This window comes from Molothrus aeneus, chromosome 4, assembly GCF_037042795.1.
Source record: "Molothrus aeneus isolate 106 chromosome 4, BPBGC_Maene_1.0, whole genome shotgun sequence".
Classification (NCBI taxonomy): domain Eukaryota; kingdom Metazoa; phylum Chordata; class Aves; order Passeriformes; family Icteridae; genus Molothrus; species Molothrus aeneus.
Window position 1 is genome coordinate 58645549 of NC_089649.1, and position 14891 is coordinate 58660439.

A 14891-nucleotide genomic window follows, 5' to 3' on the forward strand; every position below is an offset into this window, starting at 1 on the left:
AGGACTTATGCCAACACTGAGAGCTTACAAAAATTTCTTGTTACTAGTACTTGCAATTCTTGTCTCATTCAAAAAAGTTAATGCAAACAACCAGTAGATGGTTTGGGCTTTTTTTTATTATTTCACCAAAGAGCTTGTAAAACAAGACGAGACAAAGCATAACAAGATAGTTAGCAAAAAATACAAGAACTGGGATCACTCATCTGGAATGAAATAAAAAGCTTTGATTAAGGTTAAGAACAGAAGTCAGATTCTGTTGTTGATGCCTCTCAATTTTAGGATCTTCAACTTCATTAAGTATCAGTAAAACACATTACACACATGTGATGTGTTCAACTCTAGCAGCATTTTACATGGCACAAGCTGAATCTGTACAAATGTTAACACTGTAAAGATTGCTCCCTCTGATAACCTTGCAGTATTGACCAGATAAAATCATAAGGAATGACAAAATAGAGAAAAGAGAGGCACAGGATGGGGGAAATTATTACATGGAAAAGTCTTGTTCTGACAACTTCAAAAAGCTCACTATGTTCTCTAGTGTACAATGTCCTTCAATTTTGAACTCACCTCTACAGCATCATGAAGTACTTCATCAAAAACATTAATGAAGACTTCATCTTTTACTGACTGCAAACTGTGGGTGCTGTAGTCACCATTAGGAGCTCTGAAGAGGTTAAATAAATCAAAAAAGTGATTTGAACAATACAGGAAAATGAGGATAAATTTGCATGCTCAAACTATTACTTTGCAGAAATAATTTGGTTTCATTTTGGCACACCTAAATGGAAGCTCAAGTTCCTCATTCCAGCAGGGGCTTGGACCTTCTGCTGTTGTTGTCCTGCAGACTGTTCGCTGAAAAGAAACTTCTACAAAAGGACGGACCAAAACCTATAAATAGATATCAAAACAAAGGAAACACACCTCTGTGGAAATTCACTAGAGCACATTAAATTACACATTTCAAGCATTTAGAAAAACATATGTTGTGGCAATCAGGCTGGTTCTGCCCAGATATAACTTTAATACACCTTAAATATTGCACTTCATGGCTTTCTAAGCATTTATGAAGAATTCATAAATTCAAGAATTCATATTCTTTTAAGAATATTTTATACACTAGCATTTCCAAAAATGTATGTGTATTCCAAATACTTGTTGTATTTATATACACTGGAAAAACCACATTTTCTCCTGAGAGTGGAAAAGGTACAGGCTACCTAATCAAGGAAAGTAACTGAAACAGAACATGTGATCCAGACACCAGGGAAAGAAGTGCACTTGTATCCTCTTATCTGTAATCCAAGAAGCCTACAGCTACAATCCCAGTTGTCCCTGAAACTGGCTCCTATGACAGATAAACAACTTCATCTAGACAAAACAACCCCCTAAATGTGATTAAAAATGCCTTATTTAACATTCAAATGCATATGGCAGAAGCTTTTCTACATTTCAAAAAGCTGTAATTTTCTAAGAAAATCACAAGGAAACCAGTAAAAACCCTGAAGGTCTTTCATCTTCATTCAGAAGGATGCTGAATTTAGTTTTAAATAGCAAGAAATTGAAATTTCAGTGTCAGCCATAAGAATGGCTGTGCTGGTTTAGACTAGGAGTGTACTGGACCCAAAGTGCAGCCTGTGAAAACAGCCAGCAGCCAACACACACAAAAAAGTAAGAACTGAGCAGGCATAGATGGTATTTTCTCCTATTACTCTTCCAGACTTCAAACATTTTCAGATGAAAGACTTTCCTAAGTCTGTAATGATTTTTCTATTAAGTAACTCCCAATGGATCACTCTTCACATACTTGTCCAATACCCACTTCAGCACAAACCAACCTCTTTCATCCACAATACATGCAAGCAACTTCTCTGGCCACTGGCCAACTGCTGAATGCAGAATCACAACTTTCTTTTGAACCTAACTCCTACCAGCTTCATTTGCCCATCACTCACATTTGTACTTCCAGTGCCAGGAAACAGTCAATCCTTATCCAGTGTCTATGATTCATGATTTTGTGCCTTTCTACCATATTCCTCCTCCTCAGCTTGCAGTTATGGGTGCTCTGGCTCAAAGTCCCACCATTTTTCACTGGGCAGGAGGCATTCTGTATATTCTTCTCTGAACCTTCTGCAGCTTTACTCTCCTTTTGGAGATCAAGGAGTGGGCAAGGAAACCTTGCCAATAAAGTATCTTTCTGAGGGTGAATGCTACTGTCTGTGCAAAATGCTCACAGCTTCCCAGAAGACGTCACTTTTGTACCATACCTGGTTGAATGCCCAGTCTGGGCTGTTGGGTGGGCTCTGAGCTGATGGAGAGGCTGCAAACATCTCGTTGAAGGACCTTGAAGATTTCGATGGCTGCTGAAGTTTGCTACAAGAGGAAACAGACAACAACAACCAGGGAAGACAGAGAATTCATTACAAAGTGTGAATCCCTCACATTGTCTATTAGCCATATAGAATTCTGGAAATAATGATGGTTTTGTTACATTATAACCTTGGGAAGATATTTATTAGATCAAATAACACAAATAAAATGCCAGAAAGGGGTATTGAGTGTATACTTCCTACAAGCCTCACTGCAAGAGAGCCTGGAGGCTCTCTTTTCTGAAGGGTTTATTAACTGCAGACTTTTTTGTTGCCTACTCCACACAATCTCTTTGAGCTACAAGCTTTTAAGTTCAAGTACTTGAATCCCTGCAGAATTCATGAGCAGTGTAGATCTCATGGCATTCAGGCAAGGCAAAAAATAATTCATATGAATATTACAGATTTGTCAACCCATGAGTGAAGTAAAAGACAATATATATATGTTAAACATTTATTTTTACAGCACTTCCACATAACTTTTTTTTGTGGTAAGACCACATTATAGACCATAAAAGAGTAACTATTCACATATAAACAGCTCAAAATAAGATATCATATAATGCACAAAGACTGGATAGGGTTTTAATTATTTCTGTAATTCTGGTAATGAATTTTCCATCTTCTTTTTCCTGTCAATGAATTGCTTTTCTCTGTATCTATTCACAGATTGCAGCAGAACTTCTAATACAGCAAGAGAAAGAACAGCTGAAAATGTTAAATTCTGTAACTGGCCAGCTTGGAAATACCTCTGAGTTAAATGCAAGGTGTATTAATTTTGTGTGGGGGAGAGAGAGAGAGAGTGAACACTACATTAATACATTGCTTCTGGAGCTGAAGCACACTGTTCAGTGTCTCTACATGACACACCATCATGCAGTGCAGGCATTGTGTTAATGTGCCTGAGTGTAAAGGTCACCTTTAGAATTAGAGCCACATTAGGCTCAGTCTATTAACTTAAATGGTTCATCAAGGAGAAGATCAACATGCTGCACTCAGGAGACAAATAGTATCCCACAGTGAAGAACTGGGTTTTTTAATATTTGGTTTTGGTATTTAATTAAGATATTATGAATTAAAATTTCCCTGAGAATTATCAAGAGGCTTCCTTAAGGGATAATTCATCTGGCATTACCAGAGTTATAATGCTGTCAAAGCTGTAACTGATCTTTCTGACAGTTTCTGGTAAAACGTGTCTTGAATTTCACAGCTACTAAAAATTATTTTATTAATCTACAAACTTACAAAATATCAGTCCTTTATCATCATTTGTAAAAAGAGAAATGTATATATGTATGTTTTTATCATGAGAATCAAAACAACACACATGGCTGAATTGTAACATCTGTTGCTTCATCTGTCCTCAAAACAGAAGAAGCCAGAAAATCAATCTGTACTGGAAACAAGCTTTTAAACATACCTCATCACTGGTTTTCTCACTGGAATATCATAGGCTCTGATGATGTTCACTAACAGTTTTATGTCTCCATCTGATAAATTCTGTGCTGTGACCTTCTTCCTTTCTTTTCTTCTTGGCCTTAATGGTCGTTTTGGCTCTGCCAGTTTAAAGAGGCCAAGTCCCAAAATGCTAATAATCATAAACCAGGTATTTAGTCAGTTTTGCACAGAATCCAACATTCCAGTGTTACCATGACACTCATGAAAATTATGCACTAACACAAAAAGGAAATATTTGCTCCTGCTAGTGCCAAACAAAACTCTCTGAATTGTCAAAATGTTGCAATTGTTAGTGCTGCACCAATCCGGTTCTGTCTTATATTTCAGGAATTACAACTTTAATGTGCAAAAAAGTTTCATTGCTTGGGGTTTTCATCCCAAAACTATGCTAGGTGCAAAAAAGACAATTACACATCTTCAAGACAGATCTAAACTACAGTGCTATAAACAAGGGATCTAGCAGATGATGAGAAGCACTGTACAGAAGAGACAAAGCATCTGTCTACACAGCTATGTACACTGAATAACAGGCTACAGGGAGGAAGCAGAATCAATACACCACAACATACCCTGGACCCTCAGAACTTATAACCCAAGGCAAAGCAGAAGCAAAGGAAAAAAAAAAACAGGAAAACAATAAAATGAAAATGTGTGTTTCATTTATGCAGATGTATGTAATCTTTACATCATTGCTATCTACTGCAGACATTCAAAAACACATTTAAAAACTGATAGCTAATGGCATTTCTTCCTTAAATAAATCCCCCACAGAAATTACTGCTAAAATAACACAAAATCATGAGTTACTGAAATATCTCACTAAGTGAATATTAAACAAGCCACGGTGTATTTTAAATTCAGTAACCATAAATCTTTGCAAATAGAATACAATATGAATAGGATGCATGATGGGAAAACATAAATGAAGCATTTGATTCTCAACAAAAAGCTAATTGTAGTCTTGTTCAGATGTTTCTCTACTGTGAAAGCATCACCTAATACCATACTTGAAGTCTTTTGTAAGAGAGCAAGTCTCTGTGTCTCCAGCAGATGGGACTGTTTAGATTTATACAGCTGGTTGAAAAACACTTAGACTGTATAAGGGTGCTGTGTTTAGAGTGAACAGAAGCAACTTCTATATGAAAGAAAAAGTAAGTTTTGCAACTTGTTTACTTACACAGATTTTAAGTGAACAACACTAAGAGCCATCTATGCTGGGATGGCTGATATATGTTAAAATTGATAGGTATGTGATTTGAAACAAAAATCTAAAGAAAGTGCTCAAGTAATAAAAGAAACAATTATCTTAGAAGAGAAAAGCAGTCATTTCCAAACTCAGTATATTTTTTGAACATAAACAGCATATGACAACATTCAGCATTAGAAATGCATGTGAAGTAAAACAAAGAAAATTACAGTTAAAAATCTACTGCACATTATTTACAGGGCATAGACACTGACTCTAAGGAAGTATCACCCAGAGAACCAGTCAGTAATAGAGTTACTAACGCTGATATTTGCCTGAAAATTGGAAATATTCAATCTGGCACCAGCTGGACTATGCTCAGCTCATCAGAAATGCATCATATCCTGTTATATCTTATTTATACACTGTCACTTTATTTCTGTCAAAACCAAACTTTTTCTTAAAAAAGTTTTTACTACACTTTGTTTAACAATACACTGTACTGGCAGAGGTGTACGCAGAGCTGTTTATCAATTAACTGTACTGGCAGAGGTATACACAGTGATTGCAAGTTAATCTATTATACTAAACACAAAGTCACATCAGTTAGCCACATCAACACACTTGTAAAATAGAAATAAAAAGAGCAGGTGGTTTTACCTTAAGTTTTTTATTTGGAACAAATAAAGATAGCTCTCTTACCCCAGGCCTGGAATCTCCTCTTCATTGACAAGGTCAGAGAGAATGAAATGGTGCTTTGCTATGAGGAATCGCTTGATTACTGATTCTCGAACCTGTGAACAGGGAGGGAGAAGGGACAGAAGTGCATTTCTAATCCAAACCCACTGCCAATATTTGCATTCTAATTATTAACATCCATAATTAAAACATCCACATACATATTCTTCATTTTTTCCAAATTTTATGAGGGTCAGAGTTGAAAGAAAAATTTCTTTCCTCCAGCTATTTCTTTAGAACGTAGGAGCAGCTCATTTTACCAATACAATGCTTCTCTAGAAACAGACTGGCTAGATTGATAGAAGAATATATGAAAACATACAATCAAAAATAATGTCTTTATCTGCTTACAGCTCACCATCAGAAACAATTAAAAAAAACAAATGACACCAACAGACATCTATTTTCCACATCTAAATGAAGTTGCAAAAAAAGGCTGTAGAGAAATCTTTATGGCACCACTTATGTGGATCAAAAGAAATACTTTGGGCTATAGAACTGGTGAAGCCTGTATTAAAATCCTGTGATTTCAAATAAATGTTTAAATTTCTTAGTTCCTTACATATCTTTGCTGAGGTCATAGAGTGAAGCACAGAGATAAAAGTCTTCCCTCATCTCCTAACAACTATGTGGAAGCAGTCTGAAAGGATATTGCCTTTGTCCTTTTTTCTTAGCACTAATGCTAGTCGTGGCTTTATACTCTGTGCTAGTACAACATCAGAAGTGATACACATATAAAGATCACATTTCAGAGTGAACTGAATTTCAGTTCTGATACAAGAAATCAAATTTTCTAGCCCATCTGACAATTTACAGAAGTGTAAAGAATCCAAGTACCATTTTAAAAAAGGCTACTTGTATTTAATCTGAGACAAACAAAGGTACAATAATGAATGCTGTTCTGTACTACTCCATTACTATTCAGTGTGCTGCAAAACCCATATGTTCAATGCCATGCAAAACATATGGGGCTGACACAGACATGACAGCTTTGTCAAAAATAATTTTTATACTCACGTTGAATCTGGACTTTGGCACTTGCCTGGAAGATTCAAACACTTTTTTCTCTATGCTTCTTTCATGAAGCATTCTTCCTAACCAATAATTTATTTTGTCCTACTTTAATTCAACCTTATCATCATATTTCATGTTTTGCTGGCAGGCTAGGATTTGATACACTTTTTGATATTTACACAACTGGTAAGAAACTGGTAGCCATGTTTCACACTTGCTTTTTTGCCAGTCTAAAATTGTAAACTTTTCTTGTGTTTACCTTCTTTTTCCCTAAGGATTAAAGAAAATGTCATCTTAATATAATGAAAACTAGAAAAATTAATTAAATCAATATAAGGGGAATATGTTACTGTAATACCACAATGAAGTAAATGTGACAGAAGATACGCCCTCTGCCTCAGGCTGCAGAACAAGACACTGTGTATTACATTAAATGATTATTAGAAGTGATTAGGGCCACTTTCATGGAGCTAATTAAGTTCTTAGCATCACAGCCTACAACAAGGAAAACAGGAAGGAGGAAATCACTGAATTCCTGTGACTCAACAGTACAAAACTCTGGGGAACTAGAGCAAAGAAGAATTTACAGAACTGACAGAAATATCCAGAATGGCCTGCCATTTTGTATATTGCATCATTCTCAATAGCATTAAATAACACAGACCTCCATTGGTTCAATTACACCAGTTTCAGGCCTAACGTGGAATTTTAAAGATGTCTGTAGGTCACATTTAGAGATGAACCAGGTTTTAGTATCCAAGGAAATAAAGCAACATACAGCCTACAAGAATATGGTGAAGCACATATTTAGCATCTTACCTTCTGCAGATAGTTGGCAACAACTGCTCTGTGTGCATCTAGGTAGTTTTTGCTGTCAATCACATCCCTCTCTTTCACTCTCTTCTCATAGTCCTAAAGATATTTATTACAGTTTGTGCTTCAATATATATTCAGTACTCTATCACATATAAGAAAAAATGCTAAGTATTTCATTAATAATGATGTACAGGCCACAGTAAACTCCAGCAGATGTGAGAAGTTTGTAAAGTTATTTTTAATGCTAGTATAGACAATATATTCTAAACTTTCATGAATAGAGACAAGAATACCATTCAGTTACAAGATTCATGTGGTTTAAATTACAATGAATAACTTGACAATTTCCCCTCTTCTTTGAAAGCTGAACTTTGACCTGCTGTTATAAACTGAAATTCCATTTGAACTGGAAGTGGCTTCACTTATTGCAGCTTTAACAGGAAGAGTTAGCAGAAATGATGTAGTCTTCTTGGAAAATGGTCAAAAATCTGAACTGTGCTTTAATACTAGTAAATACCTTTCTAAATAATTTGTAATTACTTTTCATAGGGTGTAAAACTCACTTGGTGAGTAGAACTGCACTTGGTTCTTCGGGAGAAGTATGTTGATGGGATATCTCTCAGGGCTGTGAGAGATAGATGGACTACAGTGAAAGCTCTACTGAGAGATGCAACTTCTATTCACAAGTTTAGGAAACTGTCTCATAAATTAAGAAAAGGCTAGAGCTAACACTCAGCCTTCAAGCAAAAGCCAGAGCTTACAAGTCAAGAGGCTGTGCCAGGATCTGAGAATCACACTGGCTTCAGAACCACAGCTAAAAGTACTCAGTAAAATTAAGCTTCAGGTCTGAGTTCTAACAGTAAGGACAAACAGCTCAACATCTGATTAGTGTCCTCTAAAAAGCAAAGGGAAGGGCCCCTGGGATTGATTATATTCAGTTTCTTCACAAGTGACCTGGATGAGGAAACTCAATGCACTGATAGCAATTTAGCTAAGGATACTTGATTATAGGAAGAGTGGTTAATATGAGTGACTGAACCATAGTTCAGAGGGCTCTTTATGACTTAAAACTTTGACAACTGAAGCCTCAATTATAAAAAGGGAAAATTCTGTATTGAGGGTCAAGAAATTTCATGCACTGGCACAGACTGGAAATCAACCAGAAGAATAACAGCCATATTGAAATAAGTGTGGGTTTAATGCCAACCAGTGACATGTTCTTTTGGCAAAAGGCAAACCACAGGATAGATAAGGACAAAGAGAAACTGCCACCCTCTCCAGCCTGACACTGCAGGGGGCATGCCTGAAATACTGCAGCCAGTTTGCAGCTGCCAATTCAAGAGGCATGTGGAGACAATGGATGGGATCCACTGAAGGGCTACTAACACAGCAAGAGGCCCACAGGACATGACCTACAAGAAGAGGTCAGAATCTTAGAAAAATGTAGATTTGAAGAGACTTCTGGTGGCCATCTGATCCAAACTCTCAGAAACAGAACAACTCCAATCACAATGCTCAGGGCCTTGGAAAGCTGAATTTTCAGTATCTCCAGAGATGGCAGTTTTACAAATTTGATGGACAATGCGTTCAAGAACTTGAACATGTTCTTTGTGAAAAATGTTTTCATTATGATTAACTGCAATGTCTCTAGGAGTAACTTGTGTCTATCATCATCTCACCTCCAAGATGAGTCTCTCTCTGTTTTCTCTGCACCACTGGGTACCTGAAGGATGCAGTAAGAAACCCTCTCAAGCCTTGCCTGCTTAGGCAAAAACAACCTTAGTCCTTTCTGCCTCTCCTTGGAGGTCATGGCTTCAGCACTGCACATACTCTGGTAGCTCTCTACTGGACTTACTCCAGTATTTCAGAGTCTTTCTTGCACTGGGCAAGGTGCTCAAATTCATCAGCCTGGTGAGGAAGAGATTAATGAGCAATGCAGTATCTGCTCACAACTCTTTGAGGGGCAAAAGGACAGGGTGCCAAAATCATCTCTCTAGCTCCAGACAGTACAACAAGGGAAAGCAGCCATTAAACACAACCTGGAAGGCTCAGGTTGGACGTGACTTTTTTCTTTCTTTGTTTTTGAACAATCTCTGGAAGGACAGTGAAGCACTGGAACAGGTTATCCTAAAAGGCAGTGGAGTCTCCCATTTAGAGGTTTTCAAGACTTGGCTAGACAAATAAACAGCTGACCTCATCTAGTGCTGGCAACAGTACCACCACTTCAGTGGAAAGCAGGACCAGATGATCTCCAGAGAATATTTTACAAATAGTATTTCCATGATTCTACGAACTTCCAGACCTTTTTGCCAAACAGCTAGTAAATCAACTGGGAACAAATCACTTGAAACTTAGTTTTGAAGTTCACAGCATATAAAATAAACTTGGAATGGGCAATCATGGGTTTATCCAATTTATCTTAATGGAAAAAACCAACAACCCTCCATCAAAATAATTCTTAAACTATGGTTTTCAAATTTTGAATGATTACATAAAATGAATGAAAATAGCCCATAAAATGAACTGGACCAAAAAGGTGCAGCAAACATGTGGTACATCTTTAAATAAAAGATACAGAACTAATCTAAACTTACAGAAGACAGTAATATTTATTGCAAAGAGATATGTCTGAATTAATAAATATCTTTTAAAAATATTATCATCCAATAGAAAGGAAAAAAAGAATTTTTCAAGTAAATCTATGTTAGAAGTAGGGATAAAACAGCATTTGCCAGAATCTGAGATGACTCTGACCCTCCTAAGCCAATGAACATACTAAAATGTTCCTTAGCTACATGAATTGCTAAGAACAAAAAAAAAAATGCATGACTTAACACTAATAACAGAGTTGAGATAAAAATAATTGAAGTATAACCCAAATGAAAAGAATTGCACACATTGCATTTCAATAAGGTAATTAACAGACAGGCAAGGGCAAGGTAATCTAATTGGAGCAATGTACTAAAACAGAAATATCTGTAACACAGGCTCTAATAAAACAAAAAAAGGTTTTAATTCTTGTAAGAGTGATTGCTTCTAACAGTCGTCCCCCCCCCCAAAAAAAAAAGGGCTCAAAAGCTAATAGGCCTAAACCTGAATTATCTCTGAATTACCTTTTTATATCTGAAATCACTTTTTAAAAAAGTATCTCAACTTTAACAAAAACTAATAACTTATAACATTTTTGCCTACAGCAGTTTTTCTGTTTTATTTAACTCTGACCAAAGTATGGCTGTGGAAATATTGCCTTGGAAGGAAGCTAGTTTAATTAGATGAAAATACCATTAGAAAAGACTGAAGGAATAAAATTCTTTTTTTTTTTCATGTCAGCATAGCTTTACATTCTTTAAAGAACCACTTGACTTGACTGCAAGTCAAACATTATAAGCATTTAAACTAGAAAAGAAGTATTTCAGAAAACATTCTACCTGGAAGATTTTCTCACTGATTTCTCGTTCATGTAAAGGGACCTGCTTGTAGTTTCTGAACTCTGCCACCTCCTCATTTCTGAGCTGCAACAGTCGGAATCTCTTTGATCTATTAAACTCCTCATCAGAAACAAAATTAAATTCTTGCTGCAACTGTTCCAATCTGAAGAAATCAGGAACGTGTGCCTCTCCGCTTGTAGTAGTCTAAATTAGTAACAAAAATATGAACTTTTTCATACAAAGTGACAAAAATCTATAAAATAGCTTTTATAAGTTTTACATGCATATTGCAAAGATGTTCATTTTAAGCAAAAGCAATAAAGATGGATCACACAGACCAAACACCAAGTATTTTATAGCAGTGTTTTGCTGAGCAAAGCATATGAGATTATAAGTAACAGAATATAATAAAATTCTATTTCCTTGTATCATAAACAAAAGATCAGAGAGTATGAAAACTACAACATGTCAGAGTAATCTAGGAAACTACAGTAAAGGAGAGCCATTTACAGAACTTCAGCTTTGTAAATAGCTATGTAAATAAACAGCCATGTAAATTAAATAGCTATGTAAACAGCTCCTCAATTTGTTGTTTAGAAAAGCTGAAGCCTCTACAACACCCGAGATCTCTGTGCAATCCTCATTAATGAGCAGCTTCTTATCTAGTACCATACAAGTACATTGGAAATTCCCTTGTACTTTAAGGAAACAACAAACTCAAAAGCCATATTTTGTTTTTGATTTATTAACTGATCTGTATGCACATTCCCTTCCACCGTTTTTTGCCACTACTGAATGGATTAATAAATCATATTCATTAATATGTAAACAAGCCACCACTAAATGCATTAATCATATTTTAGTAGATATAAATGCTGCTACCTCCCTGGCAAGCATGAAGATTGCCTGGGGAGGTTCTGGTGACCAGGCATCCCACCACTCCAGCAGCCCTTCAGCTCTGAAAGTACCACTTACCATGATCAGCTGCATCAGAGCTGCATTGTTTGGGTCATTTGGATCAAGTTTTGCTTCAGCTGCCCACTTAGCTAGTTTCTTCATATCAGTTAGGCCTGATGTCCCAATGGATGCAATAGCATCAATAGTTTTTAAAGCACTAAAAAGACAGAATTGATACAACTTACACCTAAAGCACATTTGATTTAGCAATATAAAAAAAACATTTAAAACGATCTTAGAAAAACCCAAAAAGCTCCCCACAACCAGAATAGTAAATTCCAGTTCACAGCTCTTAGTTGTAACTATGGAACTGAGGGAATGATCAATCACAAAGCAAAGTAAATGGGAAATATGAAGGAAAAGGTGGAAGACAACTTTTATACAGCTAATAAGGTGCTTTTTGATATATTCCTGATATACCTATGCTACTCCATGTTGCTACAAGTAAGAAGATAAATTGCCTCTCACTGTGAAAGGTAACATGTAAGTTTTGACAATGTCTCAGACATAGAGTCCTTGCTTGTGTTGTATCTTAGCTCCTGTCTCTGACCTCTCCTCCTGGATGGTGCTTTCAGCCCTGCATTGTAGCCCTCATCTCTGCCCCCTCCTTGCTGTTTCTGCATAGACCCTGGGGCCTGAATCATCCCCAAGTCTTTATCCTCTGGGTGCTCCTACTCATGTTCTTGTATTCAAGGAAGGATGGTGGGTAGTCTGGAGGCATTTGTACACTGCCCTGCTTGCCATCTGCATCTTCTCACAGGAGCCACCTCTGAAGGCCCACTGCTACTCAAACCTTGACACATAAGGCCAATACACCAGGACATGTGTGTTATTTATTAGCCAAATACCACTGGAGTGGATGCTGCCCCTTCTCATATTAGGGGTGCTAGTTTCAGGTTTTGATCTCTACTTAGTTGAGTATTTTCAGGAAAACTTTAAAACTTACAGGTCTGTCTTGTGCTTGGTTAGAATCAGCCAAATATCCAGCAATTACTGGAGCAGCAGATAAAGCAGGAACATCAAGTTTATCTTTAGGCATCAGTCTTGAACAAATGCCAACTGAATCACAATTGTGCTAAAAGGCTCATGGGCAGCAAAAGCTAACATTAGTCATGAAAATCCTGTCACTGACCTTCCCAACAGACAATGGAAAGTCACAGAGAGCTGTTCATTTCCACAAGGTGTTTCAAAGAAGAGTGTTTCACAGAAAACTTCCTTCTGAAATTCTTCAGTTTTCCATTTATTACAGTGATTAGTCTCCTGAGTTAAATTTAGCTGTTGGGAATCCATCTGTACATTTTAACCTCATCTATTCTGCCTTCACTGAAGGCAGCAGAGTACTGATACGTTGATCAGCAAGGTACTTGAATGGCTGCAGCTTGCTTAACAATAGTAACAGAATGATTTGTAATCCAATGTCTAGCTTCTAATTAAATAAAAACCTGACAAATGAATCAGCTGGAAAAAGTATTCATGCTTGCTCAGTATTAACAACTATGGGAAAACTTTTTAAGGGTTTATAGTGAAGGTGCCTAAAGAGGTTACAAAAGCAGCCTTTATGTATCATCTCTTCGACTTCATGGAATTAAATAAAAGCAACAGAATGGACAAATAATCTACAATAACCAACTTGCAGCCTGAGGGCAAATTAGACATAGCCTGTCCAAATGCACTTCAGACAAGAAAGAACTGGAGTTTCTGCTCTTAGCAAAATAATTACAGGAAGATTCCTTGACAATATATTCACTCTCTATTAGAAAATGATAAAATTGAATTAATTAGCTTGAATTTTCTAGAAATACTATGCTAAAAAGTATAATTTCTAAGTAAAATACATTTACCAAATACATGTACCCTAAGATATCTGCAGAGGGTTACAGCACAAAGTAAAATACCTAAATATGAGGAAAAAGATTATGAGAAGTCTTGATTATGAAATATTTTTTTTTAAATACTAGTACAATCAGTTTCCCATGAATCACTGAAAATTTTGTCTTATTACCTTGGAATGCCTGTGTTTTGCTGAGATACTGGAGGAATTAAGGGGATTCCTTTTTCTCCAACTGCCCAAGAGACACTACTGGATACTTTCCCAGAGGTCATGAAAGTCATTTTGTTGCTACCATCAGCTTCAAATGAAAAGGACACACCTATCGAAGGGGAAAAATCCAAAGCAGTGTATTTATGCATTTAAACACAATATCTTAACATTTTTAAAAAGACTTCCAGAAAATGAGTAGTCAAATAACCTGTGCCTTTATCTAAAAAGGTTAATGTGAAACCATGAGTCTGCTGTGTGCTGTGGGGAAGAACTCTGTTCTACAATAATGAGTGAAAGATTCCATTACAGCTACCGAGAAGGCCTTTCATTTGAGCTGGAAGGAAAGGCTATGCCAAAGGCTCATTTTTTTCCTCCACAGATGCACACCTTTTAATATTTCTGGTGCTTTTCAGATTCAGCATACTGATATTAACAAAACAGAAATTCAGAGTCAAAAGAATTATGTATGACTGAAAAGTTAGTCCTAAAGCTTTTGACACACAATTGTACATATGGTCATCATAGTCAGTGACATTTACTGTAATGATTTTTTTTACCCTATTTTTTCCTCCTCATTTTTTAATCTATTCTGCTCCAGCTTTACCTGTATTTATATATGGCAAATTTATGCAAGTCAGTCATCTCACAATGCTGTTCAAATTCTTTATACACACTTGCAAGTTCCATATGCTGCTACGTATTCTTTGTTTCCCCTTTTCCTATCTCTCCTTTGTTTTATCTTCAGCCTAAAGCCCCAAGGAAAAGGTGTGTGCAGGTTGCCAACAAAGTAAATAGGGGGACAAAAAATTACTCTGCATATACACTTCTACAAACAGTTTTTCAGTGGTTTAAAACATAAAAATCACTGGAGCTATAATGATTAG

General features: G+C 36.4%; 1 protein-coding gene across 2 annotated transcripts in view; it reads right to left on the reverse strand.

Annotated features, from left to right (window-relative positions):
- Window positions 1-14891, reverse strand: part of CC2D2A (coiled-coil and C2 domain containing 2A) — a 52004-nt gene that overhangs the window by 12244 nt on the left and 24869 nt on the right. For both annotated transcript variants that reach the window (XM_066548606.1, XM_066548605.1), the window contains exons 16-24: window positions 13969-14116; window positions 11985-12123; window positions 11010-11213; window positions 7585-7677; window positions 5716-5807; window positions 3790-3957; window positions 2268-2373; window positions 782-891; window positions 571-667 (exon numbers count right to left, since the gene is read on the reverse strand). In XM_066548606.1, the coding sequence (XP_066404703.1) occupies window positions 571-667; window positions 782-891; window positions 2268-2373; window positions 3790-3957; window positions 5716-5807; window positions 7585-7677; window positions 11010-11213; window positions 11985-12123; window positions 13969-14116 (1157 nt within the window). The remainder of the gene's footprint in view (window positions 1-570; window positions 668-781; window positions 892-2267; window positions 2374-3789; window positions 3958-5715; window positions 5808-7584; window positions 7678-11009; window positions 11214-11984; window positions 12124-13968; window positions 14117-14891) is intronic.